This window comes from Motacilla alba, chromosome 6 (assembly GCF_015832195.1).
Source record: "Motacilla alba alba isolate MOTALB_02 chromosome 6, Motacilla_alba_V1.0_pri, whole genome shotgun sequence".
In the NCBI taxonomy this organism is placed as follows: Eukaryota; Metazoa; Chordata; class Aves; order Passeriformes; family Motacillidae; genus Motacilla; species Motacilla alba.
The window spans coordinates 16,312,319-16,335,297 of record NC_052021.1 but is presented as its reverse complement, the minus strand read 5'-3'; the positions used below and the strand labels follow the sequence as shown (position 1 = coordinate 16,335,297).

The following is a 22,979-nucleotide window of genomic DNA, read 5'->3' as shown; positions in this document are numbered from 1 at the left end:
CACGTCCCGCTCCCCAGCTGCCGATGCAGCGACGGGCACCGGCGGAAGGGAGCGGACAGAACCACGGAATCCCTCCGGCTGGGGAAGGCCCCTGGGATCATCGAGTCCACCCCGTCCGCCAGACCACGGCACCAAGTGCCACATCCCGTCCGCCAGACCACGGCACCAAGTGCCACATCCAGTCTTTCCACAAACACCTGCACGGAGCGTTACTCCCGCGGCTCCCCTGGCAGCCCATTCCAAGGGGAAGGGTGCACCCCGGCCCCTCCGGCCCTGCCCGTCCGAGCCCGCAGCCTGACGGGCCGAGGCGGCCCGCGCGGGCCCGGCGGGCGGAGCGGGCGGCCTCGCGAGAACCGCGCCGCCTCTCGCGGGGCTTGGGCAGCGCGCGGTTTTTTTGTTCTCGCGAGGCGGGCGGTGAGGCGGCGCGCGCGGGAGCGGGGCCGCGGCGGGGCGATGCCCGCCCGCCACTCGGGCGGCGGCAGCGGTGAGGGGCGGCCGCGGGGCACGGCCGGGGCGACCGCGAGTAACCGCGCGTAACCGTGCGCTCCTTGCAGAACCGCTGGGAGCCGAGATGGGGGAGCAGGCGGAGGCGGTGGTGATCACGCCGGCCATGCTGAAGGAAGAGGAGCAGCTGGAGGCGGCGGGGCTGGAGCAGGAGCGGCAGATGCTGGAGGAGGTGAGGGGCGGCAGGGATCACCGCGGGCTGCGGGGTTTGTCGGGGTGTCTGGGGTCCGGGGCCGTGCAGCTCCTTCGGTTTCAAAACAAACAAACGTGAGGGGCTGATAAAGGCCGTGCTGTGGTGTATAAGCGCATTTTGATCATCCACCGGGGGCTTCCGGTTTTCTTTTTGTTTTTAAAGGCTACCGGTGAACTCTTGCACTTAGGGAGAAGCCTTCTGCATTTTATATGCATTGAAATTTGCGGTGGGAAGATTACGTCTTTGCTTCTGTCGTTCTGAGTCTAAAAATGTGAGGTATAATGCCTGTAAAGTGAGCTCATTTTTAAAAGGATAGTAAGTTCGTATTCTTTTGAATTTCTATCTGAAACATTAAAGACAAAATTTTTCTGGTTTTGTTTCTCAAAGTGTACGTAACACTTATTTCCCTCTTTGGTTAAAACAGGCTCACTAGCCAAACGGCTTGAGTAGAGTCCTGCAGATCCTTTGCAGAATAAGCCTGGTTATGTGTTTCTTTCCGTAGCAGGTATAGTTTATGCAGACCTGATGAAGCAGTCTAGCCGAGAAAGCCCAGCTAACAAGGCCGGTCACTGTCTTGGTCTGCACTCCTGCTCTTCCCTGCACGCAGTTGAGCGGGAGCTGCCTGTGACCTGCATTGCTGCCAGGAGAAGCGTGTGAGCTCCTCCTACACGTGAGCAAACCGCGAGGCGATGTTTGGTTTGGGTACCTTGGTTTGCCCGTGTTACAGGAAATAAAGACTGCCTCGGGGAAATGATACCTCCCACCGCAAGTGATGTCATCATTGCTATGCTTCCTTTCTCTCTTGCTGAGAATGTTTTCAAGCGTTGATGTTAAGCACTAGTTGATACTAACCAGTCTGTTTTGGAGTGAGAACATGAGAGCACGATGCTTCTAGACCTGTGCTGATCCCTTATATAGTATTCTGATAGCATGATAGTGTTGTGTTTCAGACATAAGGAAAGAGAAGCTTGAAGGAGCTGTTCTCCTGAATGCTTTTTGGGGAATTGTATTCTAAAGAATCACAGAATGGCTTGAATTAGAAGGGACCTTAAAGATCTCAAAATGTTCGAGGAACTATATAATAGAGAAATTAGGTAATGGGTTTTTTTTCCCTATCTTAAGAATTAACACATTATTCTAAGGGCCTGAAACATACCAGTCTCAAAGGCCTGGAACTAACTTTGATTACTCTTTTTTCCTTACTTTAAGACAAGTTAGGTTTTATAAAGGTATGTTTTGATGATGCATTATTTTGTGATACTGTAGTTAGAAAAGAATATTGATTCTCCCAGAAGTCTCACAATATTCTTTGTTGCAAACTGTAAGTGGTGATGTAGTATGTTGGAACTTCAGGTATTCCTTGATTAGACTAGGAACTAAAAATTAGGAGGTAATACTCCTTAAAGGTAAGGAGGAAACCCTTGTAGAGCAAATTTTCTCATTGCACAGGAGCTATTCAAAAAAAGACTTAAATTTTAATTTCTTTCACAAGGACCACTTCTGTAATGATGCTGTAATGTGGGGTTTTTGTATTCTCCATTTCTTGAGAATGCACATGACGTACCTCTAGCAAGAATATCCATCATCCTGTATGCTTCATCACCTTTTCCCTGTGCAGTCAGAGGCCAGCCAGACCAAGGGGATTTACTCCTGTAGTTACCACAGGCTTACTGGGGGGCAGCTTCTGTATTTCCTATGCTTGTCACTTCGGCAAACCCTCTGCCAGGTGATCTGTACAGCGGTGCAGCAAAGGAGTTGTCAGTTCTTTTTGAGGGTTAATGGTGAAATACTCTGCAAATATGTGTGAATGTAGCGTGGTGACCAACAGTGGCAAGGTTTTGACCTTTTCAGTCAGAAAGGGGAAAAAACCCACTGTCATAAGGCGTTAAGGCTTGAGTCAAAAGGCACAGGGAGATGTCATTAAGTGCTGTTCATCTTTGAGTTTTCTTTTTTCTGCTTGAAATTTTTGAAGTTGGTCGAGGAAACAGTCCCTCAGTTTGACCAAATAAGAATGCTGCGTTCACTCCAATAAAAAGTGAGCAATAGCAGTTTGCTGAAAAAGTAAAGGTTAGTTTTAATTATATTCTCTCTTGGCATTGCCATCAAAAGTTGATCTTTCTAAACTCAGATACTTGTCACCTGAAGGTGAAAACCTGGACTGGGGAGAGCAGAAGCAAAGAAAATCACGAGAATGCAATCTCCTCCCCGAGAGAAATTGTGGGAATGTATCTTCCTCTCTTAAAAGAGCAAGGTGATTGCTACCTGGTTGGAATTATTTGGAGAAAATGGAGTTTTGATTTCTGAGGGGACGGACATTCTCCACCTTTTCAGTGTCTCACAGTTTGTCCCATGGTTCAGGAAATATCCCATTTCCTTGCCTATTAGTGTATTTAGTTTCAGAAGAATCCCTTGTTTTTCTGTGTCTTAGTGTGCCCTTCCCCCTGTGTTTCTTTTGAAGGCAGTGACATAGATAAGCATCTTGTAAAGCTCTGCACCTTGTGCTCTGGGGATTCTCTTGGAGATGCTAATTAAACCTTTTCACTCTCTACAACTACTCTAGGGGGGTGGGGGGGTCTGGCTCTTCTTCCAGGTAACAAGCGATAGACAAGAGGAAGCATCCTCAGGTTGAGCCAGGGGAACATTCTTGGGACATTCTAGAATGGGACATTCTTGGATAATTTTCTTCACTGAAGGGGTGATCAAGCACTGAGACACTGCCTGGGGAAGCAGTGGAAGCAGCACTCAAAAAGCGCGGAGATGTCGCACTTCGAGGCATCCTTAGTGTAGTGGTTTAGTGGTAACTTGGCAGTGCTGGTTAATGCTTGGACTCCATGATCTTGGGTCTTTTCCAAACTAAATGATTCTGTGACTTGTTTGGTTTCTCGGTTTTGCAGGCAATGTTAGATGAATGCAGAAGGGTGAATGTTTTTTACTTTTTTGGGGGTGTCTTGATGCGAGTTTTAAAGAGTAATTTGCAAACTTCTAAATGCACAGCCCTGACTAATTCAGCAGCAGTTACTTTGAAAAGCATGTGTGGATTTTGTAAGCAAAGTGAGTAGAAGTTACTGTTTTCATATTGGCAATTGACTTGAGCTCTGTAAAACCGTGTGATAGTTTTGTAGCTGTCTGTATATCTTGTTCTTCATGAGAAACTAACTAGGTGTAAATGTACACGAAGGGATATAATACTAGGGAAGCTGTGCTGAAATTTGTCAGGTAGGGCTTTTTCCTCAAAAATTTTGCAGACTACAAGTAAACTGAGATTTCATTTTTGCATTGGAGTTGAGGCATCTCTGAGTCCTTGAATGCCATGTGCTGCTCTAGGAGGGGTGTGTGTGGTGCACGGGCAAGTGAATGCTACCCTCAGTTACTTCTGCCTTAGAGCACTTCATAGCTACGTGTGAGTCCATACAGTCACACATCATAGAGTACGACGGCTGGAAGGAAATGGGTCTGTGTGAGACACTTCAGAGTTAGTGCTTTTAACACAAGCAATGGTTCTTCAGTATAATCACAACTGTATCTGTAAATGATTGACATGTCTTTTTGTTGGCCAGGCTCGTACTTCCTGGGACAGGGAATCAAGTGAAATGCGCTATAAGAGGCTTCAACATTTGCTTGAAAAAAGCAACATCTATTCCAAATTCTTGCTAACCAAAATGGAACAGCAGCAGCTAGAGGTAGGTGTGTTCTTGTCTGCAGTGGGGATTCTTAAGGGGCTGTCTGTTTAGGGTTTTTTTTCCATCCAACTGTTTGAATTAAAAATGTTTTTAAGATTGCATTAGTAACATTAGAATCTACTGAAACCTAGTGCACAGAATGCTCTATGTAGTGTTCGGAATTTGTTCTATAAATTAAAAGATGAATCAGACATTGAAGAACATGAATTATAATTTAAAGTCACAGTGTAAAGGTGGCACTGATGCCTTTATATATTTACAGTTCTTTTGGCCTGAGTGCAAAGAAAGCAGAGTAAGTATTTCAAATAAGAACTGAAGTTTAAGGGAGCTAGAAAACATGGAGGGAGGATAGAAGGTGCAAAGAGCTGACAAGTAGGAAGGTGAGTAGCCTGTTTGTGTTATTAGCTGAAAGCTGAGGATGAGATGTACCTTCAAGAATGCTAACTTAGGCCTCCCTCAAACAAATCGGTAAATTACAGAGACCTGAGGCCATGCTATTCCCAAACAGGAGTTTCCATAAAACAGTGTCATGTGTCTTCTTTTTCTTTAATCCGTGGGCTGCTGAGTTCATACCTAGCTTGGTCTTGACTTTTTTAACTCTACCTTTATGGACGAGCTTGCAAGATATTATGCTTGAGAGAGAGGGAAAAGATTAGGAACAACATTTTCTGAAAAGGGACACTGATAGACTGCAGGAACCTCCTCTTCAGCTGTCAGCTTGAATTCATGGTTATTGTATTGCTGGAATGTGTGTTTCAGTACTAAATCTTGTTCCATCTGATAAATACCAAGGTCTTCTACTCTTTCTTCAGGATCCTTTTGCTTTTACTTCAGCAAGAAAAAATAGTAGATGGAATGAAAATCTTAAGTTCTTCAGACATGAAAGCACTTCTTTGTTAAAGGCATTCTAGGCTACTTACATTGCTGTCTGTTCTGCAGTGACAAGAAATTTAGAGCAGTGGCACTTTCTTGTCCAAATTTTGCTTTATTGTTTTAAAGTACCCCAGAACAAACTTAGTGGGGTTGCAAAAACAAAGTCTACAGAGTACATGGAACTTGGAATTAGTGATGTAATCTACCGCTTCTGTAGTGGATAGTACTCTTGGGGGTGTTATGGAAAGGTAAGAATTACATGTGTGGTTTTTATTTTGTTTAGGAACAGAGGAGGAAAGAGAAGTTAGAAAAAAAGAGAGAGATGATGTTAAAATCTGCCAAGGTAAGATTAAGTAGCTCTTTATGCAACTTTCTAAATAAAGTCTGAGAAATTACAGTGTTTGTTTTGACCAAGGTAAGTAAAATAAGTAAGTTTGATTGTCCAGTATTTGACTTGCAGGATCTATCTAATATACCATTTATTTTAACTGCAGTAAGACTGTTTGAAAGTGCTTAAAAGTTGTATACCATGACAATAATTTTTAGGGGATGTTTTTGACTAGTTATTATTAGAGAAAATGGTTTCAGTTCATCTTGAGAACTTTTTTTGTTTTAGCAGTGATTGCTTTGTTCAGCCAAAATAGTGAATAAGTAACAAGAAAAACAGGAATTTTTTTTGTGTGTTTTTGAAAAGTGTTTAGTTGTAGAAATATTTCAAGAAGCTTTCAAAGGTAATGGTAGGAGTTTGATCACATCTTTTTATCTGTGTCTTGATAATTAGAGATGCATAAGATGATAAATCTCTTCCTGTGGTTATTTTCTAGGGTCAAAACCCAGTTGATGGCAAAGAGGAGAAACTGGGTAATGTATTTGCCTTTTTTCAGTACTGGTGGGTTTGATTTCCTTTATGTTTGATGCATTGTATAAACTCAAATATTATCTTACAGGTGCAAAAAAGAAAAGAGGAAGAGAAGATGGGACATACAACATATCAGAAATTATGTCCAAAGAGGTATGCCCTATAAATAGGTTGTCTGGATTTTTGTAGCACTTTTAATGGGTGAGCCAGTTTCTGTGACATCTGTATTTTAGAGCACTTCATTCTCATACATTGCTTCCAGATATTATCAGCCATCAGTAGTCTGTCTGTGAGCAAAGATGTATGCAACAAGCAGTGTTGTCACAGCTGTAGAGAATGAATACTCTTTTTTTTTCAAGTCTTTTAGGGAGGCAAGCTGTGAAGAGTCTACGTGTCCAGTTGAATTTTCAGGCACCCTTTGTAATTGAAATGTATTACCTGGTGCATGGTCTTGTTTTAGAGTCACTTGTATGATTAATGATTTTGTATGTTAAGCTTTTTAAAGTATATCCAGATTGAAAGATGAATGAAGAGATTACATGAAATACAAATTACAGTTGCTTTTAAGGTTGAAAAGCACATAAGCATGTTTTTTTTTTCCCTGTTTGTTTCCAGGAAATATTATCAGTGGCAAAAAAAAGTAAAGTGGAAAATCAGGTATGTTGACACATATTATTGCAATTTAAGAGCGCTAAGCCCAAAGGGAGGGCTTTTTATATCTTGTACTGCATCCTTTAACTTTACCTATAAATAAACGTCTTTGCCAGTTATTGAAGTCCTGAATTAAAGTTTAGAAAGGTGGTATAAATGAATGCACTTAAATACATATTTCAGAAATCCAAGGTGAAAACTTTAATTTGTTTTTTTAAAAACTGAGTTTGAAGGTATTTATACTTTATAGATTACTAGTAGCTTCAGAAATAAAGGAAATAGGAATTTATTAGAAAATATTTGTGTTGGTGTTTAAGACTTTAAACCAGTAATTTTTAAGCAGTCAAGTGTGGAGATAAGAGGTGAGGTCTCTTTTTTTGCTTCTGTAGTTCCAGAGCTGCATGCACAGTCTGAATTTCTTCCTAACATTAAAATAGCTTACAGAAAGGAAAGCCCTTCTGCTTACAGAAGGGAAATTGCTGCATTGAGTGCCAGCCTCTGTGAGGAAGGTTTTAAGTCTGTTTACTGTTATGGGTAGAAAATTATAAGCCAATATAAGCTTCAGTAGTGTCACTGCTTTTGAATTCCAAAGGAGAACAAAGTCTACTCTTGAGTTGACAGTTGACTCAAGAGATGTCTTTGTGTCAGAGACTGAGTTACTTCACTGCGCATTAAGGCAGTAAATTGGGAAGAAGTATGTCTTAACAGGCTTTGATGTGCATTCCACTTGTCACATGCTCTTTGACCTTCCTTCTACAGGATGAAAGCTCTGCTGACACCCTGCATCCAGAAGACCTGCAGAAAAATGGAGACTCAAATAGTGTCATTAAGGACAGGTTGTGTCAAGCTGTACGACACAGTGCCAAGCAATTTCTTGATCCAGTGCGAAAATTTAATGGACAGCCAGTGCCTTTTCAGCAGCCAAAGATTTTTACTGGTGGCGTAATGAGGTGGTACCAAGTGGAAGGCATGGAGTGGCTAAGGGTATGGATGCAATTGAATTTGATCAGAATTGCTACTGGTTGGAAACTGGTGTGGAGGGGAAGACGTATTGGAAGTCTGTGATCATAGTTGGTACAGGGAACGTGAAGAGGAGAGAGTTACGAACTTTCATGGTACAAGAATTTGGTCTTATGAAAAAGTTGTCAAACAGCAAATAAAATGTTTCAGTGTGGGAAGGACATTGGTGTTTCTAAGCCTTTGTTTATAGATTTTCTGGCTGGTGTTCTCCATCTTCCCTTTTTCCATCTATTTTCTTGTTCAACTCAGCCTCTCCTTAGAAAGAGTTTGTGAAAGCAAGACGGTACATCCTACTGAGGATCAGCCTTATTTGTTTCTCTCAAGGGCTTCAATACTTAGCCCAAAGGTATTCAAAGACCTGTTACCTTTGCAGGTTTGACACAGATGAATTTTTATTCTCTGTATCTTGGAGTCTTTACTAGTAATATTAGCACAGTGTGTTAAAAATGTTATGTCTTTAGCTTCTGAAATAAAAAAATATAGGAATAAAAAATTACCATAAAAATTACGCACATACATTTTTAACTTCTACCTGTTTCAGCATGCAAGCCAAATTTAAAAAGTCGTAAGAGTCAAAACTAATTTTAGTTCTGCTACTGATCTCATATTTCTCTTAGATTTTTTTCTTTCTGTTTTTTCTCCCTACAAGGATACACAGTCTGTTTCAACAGGCTTAGACTCACCCCTCAAGTGAGTGCCTCTAAATTTGCTCACTCACTTCTGTTACTGGAAAGTGCCTAGTGAAGACAGGGCCTCTTCTGAAGGGAAAACCAGTTTCCTTAGTTGGGCCCTCAGTTATAATAACCTTTTTATGTATCTTTATTGAGTAGTAGAGAGTGGCCAAAGAGCAATTCTGTGTCTTTCTGTTTTTTTTGTGAGAGGTTGCTCTGCTCTTTGTCAGAGCAGGCAGTGTCTGCGCAAAGAACTTTGGGTGGAGCAGGTGGCTGTGTTGGCCAGGAAGTGCACCTTTTTCTTGTGGTGTGGTAGCTGCAGGAGCTCCATGCCTACAGAAGCTGCTTGAGTAGATACCACTGAAATGTCAGCACAGTCATTTGGTCTTTTGGAAAGCAGAGCTAAGTGAGGTTTCAAAGCTGGGATGAGCCTTGGGTAATGCGAGCTGTACTTGCAGTTAAAGTGCCTTCTGGTGCAACAGTAAATTATGTACTTTCATTTGATACTGTTTTTTTGTGCCCTAGTTAGGCACTTAGTTGGCTAGGAGTGCATACATCTACATGAGAATGTCCAGCATTTACAAGATGCTTGTATTTATTTTTATAATAGAATCATCTTCATCTGTAATATAAAATGGGCCTAGTAAAGTGTTTCCACAGATGTTACATTCCTAAAGATATTTGTTTTTCCAAATGAGTGTTGATTATTTTGCATTTACTTTTTTTTTTTCATATGCAGATGCTTTGGGAAAATGGTATTAATGGTATTTTAGCTGATGAAATGGGGCTGGGGAAGACAATCCAGTGTATTGCAACAATAGCACTGATGGTGGAGCGAGGGGTCCCTGGTCCATTCTTAGTATGTGGTCCTTTGTCTACTCTTCCAAATTGGATGTCTGAATTCAAGAGATTTACTCCAGAGGTAAAAGAAATTAAGACTTTTCTTCTTCCTCCTTAGGTTTAAAAGCACAAATTGTTTAATTTCTATTCTACTTCTTTGCCTTGAAGCTTTCTCTGTGCAGAACATAATTTTAATTGTAGTTGTTTTTGTGGTTACTACAAGCTGTGCTGTGACTTGCTATGTATTTACAGCCTTCTTGTAAGAAATCTCAGTATTTCTACTGTGCTCCCATTAGCTTAAATGGGCATCATAGTCCTGACTTGTAATCTCTTTTTTTACAGATTCCACTGATGCTCTATCATGGAACTCAGCAGGAGCGTCGTAAGCTGGTTCGTAAAATGCGTGGAAGACAAGGATCGCTGCAGATCTATCCTGTGGTCATTACTTCCTTTGAAATTGCAATGCGAGACAGAAGTGCCCTGCAGGTATCCCAGTTCTCTTAGCCCTAGGACTGTGTTGTTCCTCAGTACTGATAGCAGTGCTTTTGAACACAGTAAAAAATCCCACATGCTGCCTGAACAATAAGTTTCATGCTGTAGAATGTATATTGTCATTCGCTTCTGTTGCCTTGGTAGTAGTAGCTCTGCAATTTAATGCTGAAGTTCTTCAAATAGAACATTATTCTAAAAGCAGATAGTTACAGCATACCTGCTCTTTTTGTTACCTGGTTGGTTAAGGATGTTTAGAGTAAGAACTGTACTTAGTGTATAAATATTATGGTTAACATCACAGTTGTTGTTTCAGCAAGATGAGTTTCTTGTAGAAGTTTTGTTTTAACCACCTAAGCTTTCTAAAAGGCAGGCACGTGAAACAGGTGTGTGGCATTAGCTGTTTAGGCTCAGCTCTGTTAGTCTGGCAAAGTGAAAAACAGTAAATAGAACCTATGTAACAAGCAGTATCAAACAGTCTTATTAGTGCTTCTTAATTAATATTACACCTGTTTTGATGGAATAGAGCTAAAATTTACTGAAATACCTTTATTTTCATAGAGCTGCTACTGGAAGTACCTCATAGTAGATGAAGGTCACAGGATTAAAAACATGAACTGCCGCCTTATCAGAGAATTGAAACGATTTAACGCAGACAATAAACTCCTGTTGACTGGCACTCCCCTGCAAAACAACTTGGCAGAGCTTTGGTCATTGCTTAACTTCCTGTTGCCTGATGTGTTTGATGATTTGAAAAGGTAGGTTGCAGTCTGATGGTGGAAACTATTTCTGTTTGTTCTGTTTGAGTATTATGACTCTTTAATAATTAAACTTATCAGCATGTAAAGAGTTGTTTTATGGTATAGCTGTAATCCGCTATGATTATTTGGTGACAAAGGCTTTGAAATGTGTCTTGCCTCACATTTAGTTGTTTCAGAAAGGAAGGAATTAATTGTTGACTCCCTAGATAGCTCACAGCTGAGCTTCCACTAAGACATAAACATTTGCAGTGAGAGATGTTTGTTTTATCACAAATGCCTGGTGCTGAATTTTGGAGATTCTCAAAAGTGTTGGATGAAGCTGCGTGAGGCTGGCAGACACAGGACCCATAGATTCTTCTCTGCAGTAGTAGGGGGTCAGATGGAAGAGCACTGCCAAAACAGTGTTTTGACTAATTTTTGGAAAAAGCTATAACCTAGATGGAATATAATAGATGATAATGAATATTCCATCTATTACAAGTATTTTTACACATAAAACCTCACACTTCTGAATTGACGGGTATATTTCAGAAATTCCACCAATTCTATTCATGATGGATGTGAGTGCTTTATTTTTTTTTTAAATCACAGGATAAGAGAGTAGATACTTTGTAGCTATTATTCTTCATTATTTTATTAAGCTATTTTTTTTCCTTTCTTTGTTTTTATAGCTTTGAATCCTGGTTTGATATTACCAGCATTACAGAAACTGCTGAAGATATTATTGCTAATGAAAGGGAGCAAAACATCTTGCATATGCTGCATCAGGTTTTCATTTATCCTTCATTTTGTATTTTTTATGATATAGTTGTAACATTGACCATTCATGTCATGAAGTGTGTCAAAATCTTGTTTGTGATGCTGAATTCTGGTCTGAGGTTTTTACTGTGACACTTCTGGACTTCCTGAGACTTGCAGGGTGTTCTTTTCAATCTTTGCAGCACTTGCAAATGCTAAAGGAACAATGTATCTCTTTCATAGGAACTCATTTTTATTCTTGGAGCTGAATTGAGTTTAGTCAAACTTAATTGCAGTTACAGACTTCAATTCACCAAGAGATTTAATCGGTGTATTTATTTTGTTAAAAGATAACTTTGAGGGAACTTTTGTAACTTTTAAGTGTTGAGCAGAATACCTTTCGACAAACTAGTTATATTACATGGCTGTCTTCAAATTTACACTTCAAGCTCTTCTTTTAAGAGAGTGTGTGGAAGTAAATGCTTACAGACTTATCATTTTTCCATTATAAGGTGCTGATGAGGGATCTAAACTGTATCTTCTATGTATAATTGTTGATGACAATGTATTTATTTTGGTTAAAGGTTTTGGCTGTTTTCAGAAAAACTTGATTTAAGAAATATAACAAATGAAATGAGCATTTTTATATTAAGATTACTTTCAGTTACTGGAATTTGTAAGAAAGGTCTGTAACGTAGTTACTACTGCAACCCTACTATGCAGTTCAGAATTTTTTAAGTGTTAAGGGGTGTGTTTCAACACATGTTAGTACCAGCATGTGCATGAAAACATTAAGTAGGCATACATATTGAAAACCTAAATATATGTGCCAATTAACTCTCTTGCTTTAAATTGGCAAAATAGCGTTACATCAGTAGGTCTGCTTTTGTGCTGTTGTCTGTTTTCTTTGTTTTAAACTAGCTGTGTTGACAGCTTTGAGTAATTGTAGCATCTGCTCACCATTTCAGATTCTGACACCTTTCCTCCTGAGAAGGCTGAAATCGGATGTTGCTCTCGAGGTTCCTCCTAAACGAGAAGTTGTGGTGTATGCACCGCTGGCAAAGAAGCAGGAAACGTTCTATACTGCCATTGTCAATCGCACCATTAGGAAACTGTTTGGGAATAATGAGGTATCTGCTGATAAGGATGTTAGGAATGTGCTTGCTTGTAATAATTCCTATGCAAAACCATATGGGTACTGCTTCATTACCATTGTAACTAAACCTGCTTTTATTCTTAAAATTTTAGTCTGATCTATTTGTTGTCTATTTCAATAGTGGCAGTTACTGTGATAGGCCTGTGGCACAGAACTAAAACAATATAAGTGTAAATATGTTTTTGATTACTTGTAGCTTGGGAGGGAAAGAACACTGTTTTCATAGAATTGGCAGTTTCAGCTTAGAATCACTAAGGTATGAATGTAACTTTCTAAAATCAAACAAACTTTCAAAATCTACAGTTGTAGACCTTTACAATTTGGCTGCATGTTCTACAAAGCCAAAATTTAAGATGCCGAGTGTAAATAAGGGTTGCATGATGCACGTCACTGAAGCCTCTTTTCAGTTTTGAGAATTCTTGCATCAGCACAGGCCTTTGAGTCTGAAGCTGGCTGCTGTTGATGGCAATGTTCTCCTTTCCCACAGGAAGAAGTAGTTGAGTTGAGCTCTACAGGCCGACCAAAACGCCGCAGTCGGAAAGTGGTTGATTATTGTGAAGAACATAATGGTTCACCTGATGACTTGGAAAAACTAATTAGCAAAATGCAAGAGGAAGTAGAAAAAGAGAGGTGCCTGTCTTGAATGATTTTTTTTTCTTCTTGTACTGTCTCCCTCCCTCTTAGTTTGCTTCCAGTGCTTTGCTTACTGAAATTGATCAGGAAGAATGGCATTTAGTGATTCACAATCCTTGTGGGTTTATGGTTTGTTTCTTTGATTTTACCTGGTGTTCACTGAGCCATGATAGCAGTGATTATTGTCCTATCGCTCACTGGCTCATTGGAGTTGCAGTTAACTTAAGGACACTCTTGTGGTTTAACCCAAGGCAGCAGCCAAGCACCCCACAGCTGCTCGCTCACAACTCTGTCAGTGGGGTTGGGGAAAGAATCAGAAGGATAAAAGCTGGAAAACATGTGGTTTGAGATAAAGATAGTTTAATAGGGAAGGCAAAAGCTGCACATGCAAGCAAAGCAAAACAAGGAATTAATTCACTGCTTCCCATGGGCAGGCAGGTGTTCAGCCATCCACAGGAAAGAAGGGCCCCGTCATACATAACAGTTGCTTGGAAAGACAAACAGTGTCACTCCAAATGTCCTCCACTTTTCCTTCTGTTGGTGGCTCTAAAGTCCTTTGGGCATAAGGAGAATCTTGAGGTTGAAAAGTGTTCATTTTGCTAGATTTTTATTCTAGTCTAGTTCTAGTCTACTAGCCTCTGAGAACAGACAATTAAATCATGTTTGTGTTAGATTTATGGTTTGCATGGATCCCTTATCGTGGAGACAGTCCTTACATGTAGAAGAGCTAAATAGGTGTATTCATTGTAATTTCTGCAGTGTAGCCAAAATGGGGTAGGCAGACAGCTAATTCTGGAACATCTTGGGTATTGTTCCCCAGGAAATCTGACCCTGTGGTCTGGTAAGAACTTGCCTCTGTTCCCTTTTCTGCTGGGTGACTTGCACAAGTCAAATTCTGCTTCTAATTACTACTGACTGCTCTTTTCTATTTTAAGTCAATAATGGCAAACACTTATTCCTTTGTTGCCAGGTGTGGCGCTCTAAAAAGTTTTGTCTGGTAATAGCTTTACAGACTATAAGGGATTTTGAGCACGTCACAGCATGTGACTCCATTGCTTAACTTTGTTGTAGGGTTTTTTTCCTCTCAAATATTTATAGCATAATAAGGGGACACTTTCAGTACTAATAAGATGTTGTGTCTTTTCAAGGCCAGTGGTAGAAGTGAGCATTCCCATGGATTCCGAGGTGAACCTTAAACTGCAGAACATTATGATGTTATTGAGGAAGTGTTGTAATCACCCCTATCTTATTGAGTATCCTTTGGATCCTGCGACACAGCAATTCAAGGTACACATTTTAAAAGCATTAGAGAAAATTTGTTCCAGGCATTAAAAAGTAATAGACTGGGAGCTGATGGCAGTAAAGAATGACCTTTTCAATGTATTTGGCATACCCCTCCTGTTGAATTCCAGCAGTATACTGAATCATTGTTTGAAAGTTCCTGTAGCAGCAGAGCGAGGAGCTGTTCAGCTGCTGTGCCCGTTCAACCTTTGCACAGTGGTGCCACAGTGTTCTTCATTGTGACAGTGCTCTTCCACTGGTGGAGAGTTATTCAGAGAGTTGCTGGCTTCCATTGACTCCAGGTGCTTTAGGGGCTGCCTCAAGGTGTCCTCACCAGGGAAACTTTTCAAAACAAATGCTAACCTTGGTGAGCTGTTCATGAAGTAAATTGTACATGCTGCAGGAGGTGCAGTGGTAACATTTAGGTGTGACTTGTTGAAGAACTGTACCAAATATACCAGTCATCTGAGAATACAGCATCCTTCCTCAAAAGGGAAAAAAATCCAAGTTATATCACAAAGACCAGGTGGTAGCTTAATTTACACAAAGCAGATGGAAATACAGGAAAGTATGAAATAATTTGAATTGAAAGAATTTTAAAGAACTGAAAGTTGCTTGCACATTCTAAATGTAGATGTAGGTTTGTAGGTATGTGTGGTCATGTTTCCTATTTGGTGAGTGATAACAGAGCCTGCTGTACTCCAGAGTAGGCTGTTAAAGTGTATCAATGTAAAGTCAGTATCAATGTAAAATCTGCTGCATAAACAGCAGATTCCCCAGTCAGGGAGGTGAGGGAAAATTAGTGTGTTGAAAATGGAGACAGTTTGACAGCTGACACCACCCACAGGAGTTAGTGCTTGCTCAGGAGGATGTGTTCCTAATTACTACAGTGGCTGATCTATGTTTCAGACCGTTGAAGTTTCTATTTCCCTGCCCTTAGCCCATGGCAAGAATTAGATCGAGCAAGCTCTCTTGAAGAGGGGTTTAAGGCAGCAGTGTGAAAGCTTGCTGTGAACCTTTACCTCCTGGCTGGTGTGAGAGGTGTGAACAGCCACTTGTTCAGCGGTGCCTCTCTGTGTCCAGTAGGGGGAAGCCTCGTGTCTTAATTACAGCCGGGGAAAGAAACAGCCGCACTATTCCATGAGGAAAAATTAGCAGCATGAGGGTTTCCCCTTCCAGAAATGGGGTGAAAACTAATTAGATTTAAAAAAAAATTATTTGGGCATATGGAATGGTGGAGTTCAGTTTAGTTTCATTATGATTTAAATTATTCGATGTTGTTTGCTTAAATTAACATTACTTCCAATAGTATGGCTTTTAGTTAAGAAAATGGTGCACACTTGTTTAGTGAGATTTCAGAGAGCTTTTCTTGAGGCTTCTGAGATGGGGAAGCCATTGGTCTCCTTCCCTCCTAATATATGATCCCCTTTTCCCTGTTTCAAGGTTGATGAAGATCTAGTAAAGAATTCAGGCAAGTTTCTACTGTTGGACCGAATGCTCCCAGAACTTAAAAAAAGAGGACATAAGGTAAAGCTGAAGATTACTGGAGGTGTGAGATACAGTCATCCCCTTAGGAACAAAAAATGTTATTAAGGAATCTTTCTGGTTTTGTAGGTCTTGTTGTTCTCACAAATGACTATGATGCTTGACATTTTGATGGATTACTGTTACCTGAGAAACTTCAAATTCAGTCGATTGGATGGTTCTATGTCCTACTCACAGAGGGAAGAAAATGTAAGTATATGGGCATGCCCTGTGAGCACATTAGCAAATTCTGCTTTTGCTATGACACTGGGATATGATTTTGCACAGCACTTCGCCTTTAATAGGCAAAACACCTCTAGGCTGAAAACTGTCTTCTGCCTTAGTATCTGCACCTCAGAAATACTGAAGCAGTGAAGTGTGCTGCTAGCCATTACCTTGAGGTATGCCTAAAATGCAGTGTTCTTAAAACCTCTGACAGCTTGTGTTGTATTTTCTGTGATCATGTTTTTAAACAGGTCTCATTAACCATTAGCTGTGTTATGTTTGGTCCATCTACTTTTTTTAATAGATGAAATCTCTTTCAGATGCATCAATTTAATATTGACCCTGAAGTCTTCCTGTTCTTAGTGAGTACAAGAGCTGGAGGCCTGGGCATTAACTTGACTGCGGCAGACACAGTTATCATATATGACAGTGACTGGGTATGTTGATGGATTGTTAACCTAGTGATAGGTGTCAAAAAATGCTTTCTTTTGCTGCTTTTGATAACCATTTACGAACCCATTATGGTATAAACAATTTCTGTAACTTTAATGAGGTGTTACCTGAAGGTAATAGTAGCATGTGAGCATGTGCAAACATTTTGTTTGTGAAATAACAGCCTCATTTGAAAAGTCCTGGGTTACTGAATACAACGTTACAGTTGGTTTCTGAGTTTGCCCCTGAATTACTAAAAGCAGGAGGGGTTTTTTTGTGTTGTCAATACATTTCCTTCTTTTTATTACTTAAATTTGAGTGTAAGTGGACCTTTTATGGGTTCCCCGTTTACAACAGCTGCCATGTTAGTACCAGCTCCATGATTTTCCTCTGTGATTTGCCATGTCTGTTTTAGCTAGCTAGGATTCTGCTGCTCCTGTAAATCTGGAGGCTGGGAAGAAGAGAGGTTGGGAAGGAAATGACTGAGGACCTCTTCATCTTCACTTTATTTTAGTAGACAGTGCTGCTATTTTCAGCTTCAGATATGGCTGAAAACTTTAAAAATACCTTTTCTTATCCTCTAACAAAGAAACCCAACACAAACCTACAACTAAAATTGTCATCTAAATCTGTCATATTAACCATGTGCATCTGTAGAAAACTGCAGCACATAGTGCAGAAGCAGTCCAGGCTGGTTGGGTTTCTCTGCCTGTGCAGCTATAGCAGCAGAGCTTGTCATGGATAAGCTTAAGAGTCAAGAGTGGCAGAGTTTTATTATACCATGTCTCTTCTGCTTCTGCACTGACTCTGAGCTCCCCATTAAAAATGCTGCATGTGGTATGTCCTTTAAAAAATGATAATGGCATAACTAAATTGTTACTGATTTATTTCTTTATCTGCTCAGAACCCCCAGTCAGACTTGCAGGCCCAAGACAGGTGTCACAGAATTGGTCAGACAAAGCCAGTAGTTGTTTATCGTCTTGTGACAGCAAATACTATTGACCAGAAGATTGTGGAGAGAGCTGCTGCCAAGAGGAAGCTGGAGAAGCTGATTATCCATAAAAGTTAGTATCTTTCTCTTAAAACTTCATGTCAACACGTGTTGCCTCTTTAAATCTCAAGCTGTAACAAATTTCAGTATCCTGTTTGCCTCTGTCCAGTGTGATAACCACAGAAGTCCAGTCCTGTTTGAACAACTGGCCAGTACTCAATAGAACAATAGTCCTTGGGTTTATGTACAGAGCAATGGAGATTCTTGAGGTGCTCATGTTTATATGGCTTGTCATACTCAAAAGTCTTTAGAATGTGATTCCTTTAAAGTGTCCCTTTTGGGGATGAGTTTTTCTTGTACAGATCCTATAGGAATCCTGCTTTGCTTCTGTAGCTTATTCTGTTTGTGACATTTGGACTGTAGCTCCTTATATACAGCAATTTCCAAACATTAAGCTCACTTGAAGAATTGCAATTCTTATAACTTGGCTGCTGAACAACAACTAGTTTTATAGCAAACTGAGGAGGCTAAAAACTTCTCATCATTTTTGTATTATCATATTGAAGGGGAACAAAGCCTTTTCCATGAGGGCATAAAGGGGCAAAAAGGCCACACCTCTTTCTACTCAGTCAAGCCTGAGCTGTGGTTTGCCTCTGGTTCTGGATGAAGTTATCTTTGATAATTACTATCCTAGCATTAGCCTTTTTCTTTGTAATCTTTTTGCACTGCTGTCTTGGTGTGACTGCCAGGGCTGCCTCGTTATAGGCATGTTGATGACCAGTATACTTTCTTGGTTTGGTGTGGTTTTTTTAATGATTTGATAATGGTCCAAACTGAAGTTAAAACGCAAGCAGCAAGATGAGCACAGAATGGGCTCTAATAGGTGACTGCTGTGTACTAAGGCAGCACTGGAGACTAGGACTGCTTGCACTGGAAGGAAGCTAAGTGTCAATGCCTTCAGTTTTGCAATAAGTTCAATATTTATCATGGCATCTTTTGGTGTATCACATGTAAATCTTGAAGCTTAGGTAGGGGTGTCACTTCAGGAGCCTTTGGATTCATTGTGTAAATGTAAAGCTGATGGTTTCGATACTGTTATGGTGAATATCTAAAAAGTGTTGCAACTTAGGAGAAGCAAATGAGGAAGGAAAATCACCAAATAACTATGTAGGGTAGATACAGTACAAATACTGGAGTTTAAGAACTGGATTTTGTTACAAAACATCCATTTTTTTTGGCTTTCCACCTGGGGCTTCTCATGTCTCTGTTGCATTGAAGAAAGTTGCTTGGGAAACTGTATCTCCCTTGCTATTATGGCACCTTGAGACCCGCACGGCACTGATTTAATACCATGTGGTTTGTGAAAGCTAAAAGGGAGAGACAGCATCACTCATAATGCTTGAAAGGACCTGGAGCATGTCTGTCAGTGCTGTGGATGTTAATGGGGGAGAGAGTCCTATAGCTCAGACCGCTCTGGAACTTGAATCTGATTTGCACTTCACAGATAAACTGAGTTCTTGAAGGGAGATGGGAGAAGATGTAGGGAGGATTTCTGAAGCCAAGATAACAGGAAGGAACATCAGTGTGATGAATCAGTGAAGACACATTAATAAAATGGGTACATGTGTTGGTAAAAACTGAGGAAACTTGGCACAGAACAGCAAGTCTTGCCAGTCTCCTTGAAATGTATAAGACCAAGCTCGACTTTGTGCTCAGCTTTGGTTAGGTAATAGTCTTGTGTAATGTTTTTACAGTTGGACTGACATCCAGGTTTGCTGTAAATAGGTGCTAGCATAGTCTCAAGCAAGCAGTCTGTGTCAGGGGTAATGCTTTGTCTGTTTCATTAAACTGAGGTTGTTCTCTCTGCAAACCACATCTTTCACATATTTCCTGCCTTGTGGTTAATACAACTTACTTTGTTTTAACCAGCTTACAATACAAAGGGAACAAACTTCAGCATCCACCATGTAACTTTATTTACAGTGTTTGTACTGTAAGTAGAACTAATGGCTTTTTTGCTCTCTGTGTTCATGTGGGCATGTTGAATTGGTGTTTCACTCAGTTCTTCTGCATACTCCATATGTGTCTACGTACATACACATTACAGAAAGTGAAAGGCCTGCATGCAAACCTTCGTGTACCTCTGAGTCCATTAGTGTCCATTAGTGTTCACATGAGGACTAATACAAGGAAACCTAGCATTAGTTTTGATATTCAACAGTAATTTGTTTTAGTCTCTGTGTGCTTTCTTAAAATTTATTCTTTCTACAGATCAGTTTAAAGGTGGCAAATCTGGTCTAGCACAGTCAAAAAGCTGCTTGGACCCTCAGGAATTGTTAGAATTACTGAAATCCAGAGACTATGAGAGGTATGCAGATTTCATATTTTCTTGGACCATGAGTTTGTAACTTGTAACTTGCAAGCAGCTGTCAAGAGCTCTCTTGTCTTATGAATTGGTATGTGGATCCTCATAGAGGAAAGAATGTCCTAGGAATTCTGCTGCATGGGAAAACTGAGAGATTATTTCTTCTTTAACAGGGAGGTTAAAGGATCTAAAGAAAAAGTAATCAGTGATAAAGATCTAGAGTTACTTTTGGATAGAAGTGATCTTATTGGTAAGTCTGAGTTTTCATGTTTTCTTTATTCTGTTCAGCAGTAAATTCATATTTTGTAAGAGTTCTTTGTATGTAGAAAGCTGCCATAGCTTCATTTCCCTACAGCTGTGTTGTCCATTTGACAAAGGACCCTTTGGTCTCTTTGTTGACATTTTCAGTATGGTTTGCTGGAAAAGAAATAACAGAACTTAGACAAAAGTATTCCAGAAAACCACATTCAGCATGCTGTGCCCCGAACATACTGTGAGTGACAAGCATAGATTAGGAGGTGTTCTGCAAAGCAGCTTTCAAGGAGAATTGCTGTAATTGATCAAAATAGAAGTTATTCTCAGGAAAGATTTATTCCAGCAAGCTTTAAAAATGTACTTGGATGCTGTGACAATTTAAAATACATTTATCTAACATTGTCTAACTTTTCTGGGGGAAAGAATTCAAGTCTAACATTTGGAAGAAAGAAATCAAGCTTTTGAGAGTTCCCATGGCTTATCAGTGCATTGGCTGTTTAGCAAAACACCCCAACCAAACCGCAGCTCTTTTTTGAGGCTGTCTGCAAATTCTAGTGCTTGATCAGGTCAAGATATTATTGAAAAAAAATTTTAACTTTCCTGAGCAGAAAAATTCTTGTCCAGTTCATAGTTCTGGAATGCTTTTGTATGACAAGTAGATTTAGTATGCCTTGTTTCCCTCAACATCTTTAGCAGAACAAGACTCCAAGCATAGATACAGGAAAAAAACCCCAGTCATTACAGAATTTAAAAGTAAAAACTTTAGCCTTAAGTAAGTATGCTGTGTGTAGTTTGTGTAAAAATAATTTGCCTTAGGAAACTTTTGCTGTATTGTAGATAATTTAGGGAAAAAAATTAAGCCAGTGTTCTGTAAAACTGCTTATTTCAATTAACTGGCTAATAATACAGAAAATTATTCTTGATGAATGGGTAATAAAATCTATATCTTTAAGTTCAGACTGTGAAACAGTCTGATTTCTCTTTTGGAGTTGAAGAAGGTGCTGTTTATCTTGTTTTATTAGTGTGCAACATATTTATCATGGTTGCTTTTTTTCTTCTTTGCTAAGCTAATCAAAACTAATATAATAAAGTTGTCAAAAATGTTAATAGGGAGATATTAGTTTAGGCTTCATATACTGAATTTTTGCTATAGCTAACTGCAGTTAGTGCTTTAGAAAGCAAAATTCCAGCTCTGACCCTGGTAAGCCATAATTATTAAATTTATATAAATATAATACTTTTTCATTAGCGTACTATTCACTGGAAGGGCAACAAAGTGATTGCAATTTCCAGGAACACAAGTTTGCAGGTCCTTGAATTTTTTGAAAGAATATTACTTACCAGAGTTGTAATTCTATGTTTCTAATTTCACTAAATAGGTCTTCTGGGTATTTTTTTCAGGAAAATGAAACTGGTTCAGGCAGTTTTTAGAACTGCTTTTCTCCTTTCACATTTAGCCAGAGATGTTGGAATTTTTTCCTAGAAGCATACAGCTGAGAAATTATTTTTGAATACAAACTTCTAGTAGCCAGCTGTTGATGAAGGACAAAAATTGTTTTTATCTGCTTGTTCTCCAATTCTGCAAAATGGTTTTTTTAACTTGTTTTCCAAATCTATTTTCTACTACACCTCTTACTGTTGACCTTTGATTTGTTTTAATCGTAGATCAAATGAAGGCCTCTGAAAAAACGAAAAAGGAAAAAATGGGTGTCTTCAAAGTCCTAGAAGAGTCATCAGAGTCCAATGCAGAATGTGTGTTTTAATATGCAAATGTGGCCTCTAGTCTTTCAGATCTTCCAGAGATGTCACTTATGCTTGCTGGTCCTTGATGCTGACTTTCCTTAAAGGCCTTGTTCAAATCCCTTGTGTTCTTCCAGCGAATTTTAACATGTTCTAGAGTATAACGCAGGTGATAGTGGTAGCTTTAGTAGGCTTTCATAAAGAAAACAAGCATGGTTCACATTTGCAGCTAGTTCTTGTACTCAGTGGTATAAACTGGCAAATTTGTTAAAAAAATCTTCCTGTGGAAGTCCTAAACCCCTGTTTTTTGGTTGTTTTTTAAAAATATGATGTCAATTATAGTTTTATTTGGAAGGGAGAGAACATGTTAAAGCCATTTGTGTAGCTTCTGTTTTTAACTTCTGGGAATTATTTTGATTAAATAAATATCTGTTTTGTTCTAAAAGTGTGTGGATTTTGGCTTCTTAAACAAGCAAAGCTGATCCATTAATTCACACTTTCCTGCTTATTTAGCATATTAGCCAATGTCATACATTTAAAGAAAAACAAACTAACCCCACAAAACAGCAGAAAAACACCCCCACACAGAACAGAAACCAAAAAGCAATGAGCCTAAAACAGCCTAAATCTTTCTGGTGCAGACATTACTTCTTTATTGACTGCTGGTCAGCCTGTGCAGCTGAGTTGCCCAGTCGAAGCAGATGCAGGGAGCTGCAAAGCTGTTGAAGAGTCTGGAGCAGAAGTTTTGGAGTGACTGAGGGGGCTGAGGGTGTTTAGCCTGGAGAAGGGAGAACTTACCATTCTAATGCTACATGAAAGGCGGTTGTAACAAGGTGTTGGTCCCTTTTCCCAAGGAAAAAGCAATAGGACAAGAGGAAATAGCCTCAGGTTGTACTAGGAAAGGTTGAGACTGAATATTAGGGAGCTTGTTCACCAAAAAAGATCGAGCACTGGAACAGGCTGCCCAGGAAAGCAATCCATTTCTCATGGAAATGGCTGCCCAGGAGTTGCCATCCCTGGAAATATTTAAGATGTGGATTTGGCACTTGGGGACATGATTTAGATGGATCGGCAGTGCCATGCTAAGGGCTGGAATCA

At 39.8% G+C, this 22,979-nt stretch overlaps 1 protein-coding gene across 1 annotated transcript; it reads left to right on the top strand.

The window, feature by feature from the left end:
* Nucleotides 1–427: 427 nt before the first annotated feature.
* On the top strand, nt 428–22,326 carry HELLS (helicase, lymphoid specific). Its single transcript, XM_038141113.1, has 22 exons — nt 428–484; nt 555–676; nt 4,255–4,377; nt 5,534–5,593; nt 6,075–6,111; nt 6,198–6,262; nt 6,725–6,766; nt 7,520–7,744; nt 9,191–9,373; nt 9,634–9,777; nt 10,342–10,538; nt 11,213–11,309; nt 12,248–12,409; nt 12,923–13,065; nt 14,217–14,355; nt 15,793–15,876; nt 15,964–16,083; nt 16,419–16,535; nt 17,435–17,594; nt 19,793–19,889; nt 20,060–20,136; nt 21,807–22,326. Exons 1-22 carry the CDS (start codon nt 454–456, stop codon nt 21,902–21,904), a joined length of 2,523 nt encoding a protein of 840 aa, XP_037997041.1. The 5' UTR covers nt 428–453; the 3' UTR covers nt 21,905–22,326.
* Nucleotides 22,327–22,979: the final 653 nt, after the last annotated feature.

Bases quoted from the DNA above. Each gene is read 5' to 3' on its own strand.
- HELLS (XM_038141113.1), top strand. From the start codon at position 454: ATGCCCGCCCGCCACTCGGGCGGCGGCAGCG. The intron at 17,595-19,792 runs GTTAGTATCTTT...TTCTTTCTACAG, and splicing joins GAAGCTGATTATCCATAAAA to ATCAGTTTAAAGGTGGCAAA. The intron at 20,137-21,806 runs GTAAGTCTGAGT...TTTTAATCGTAG, and splicing joins GGATAGAAGTGATCTTATTG to ATCAAATGAAGGCCTCTGAA.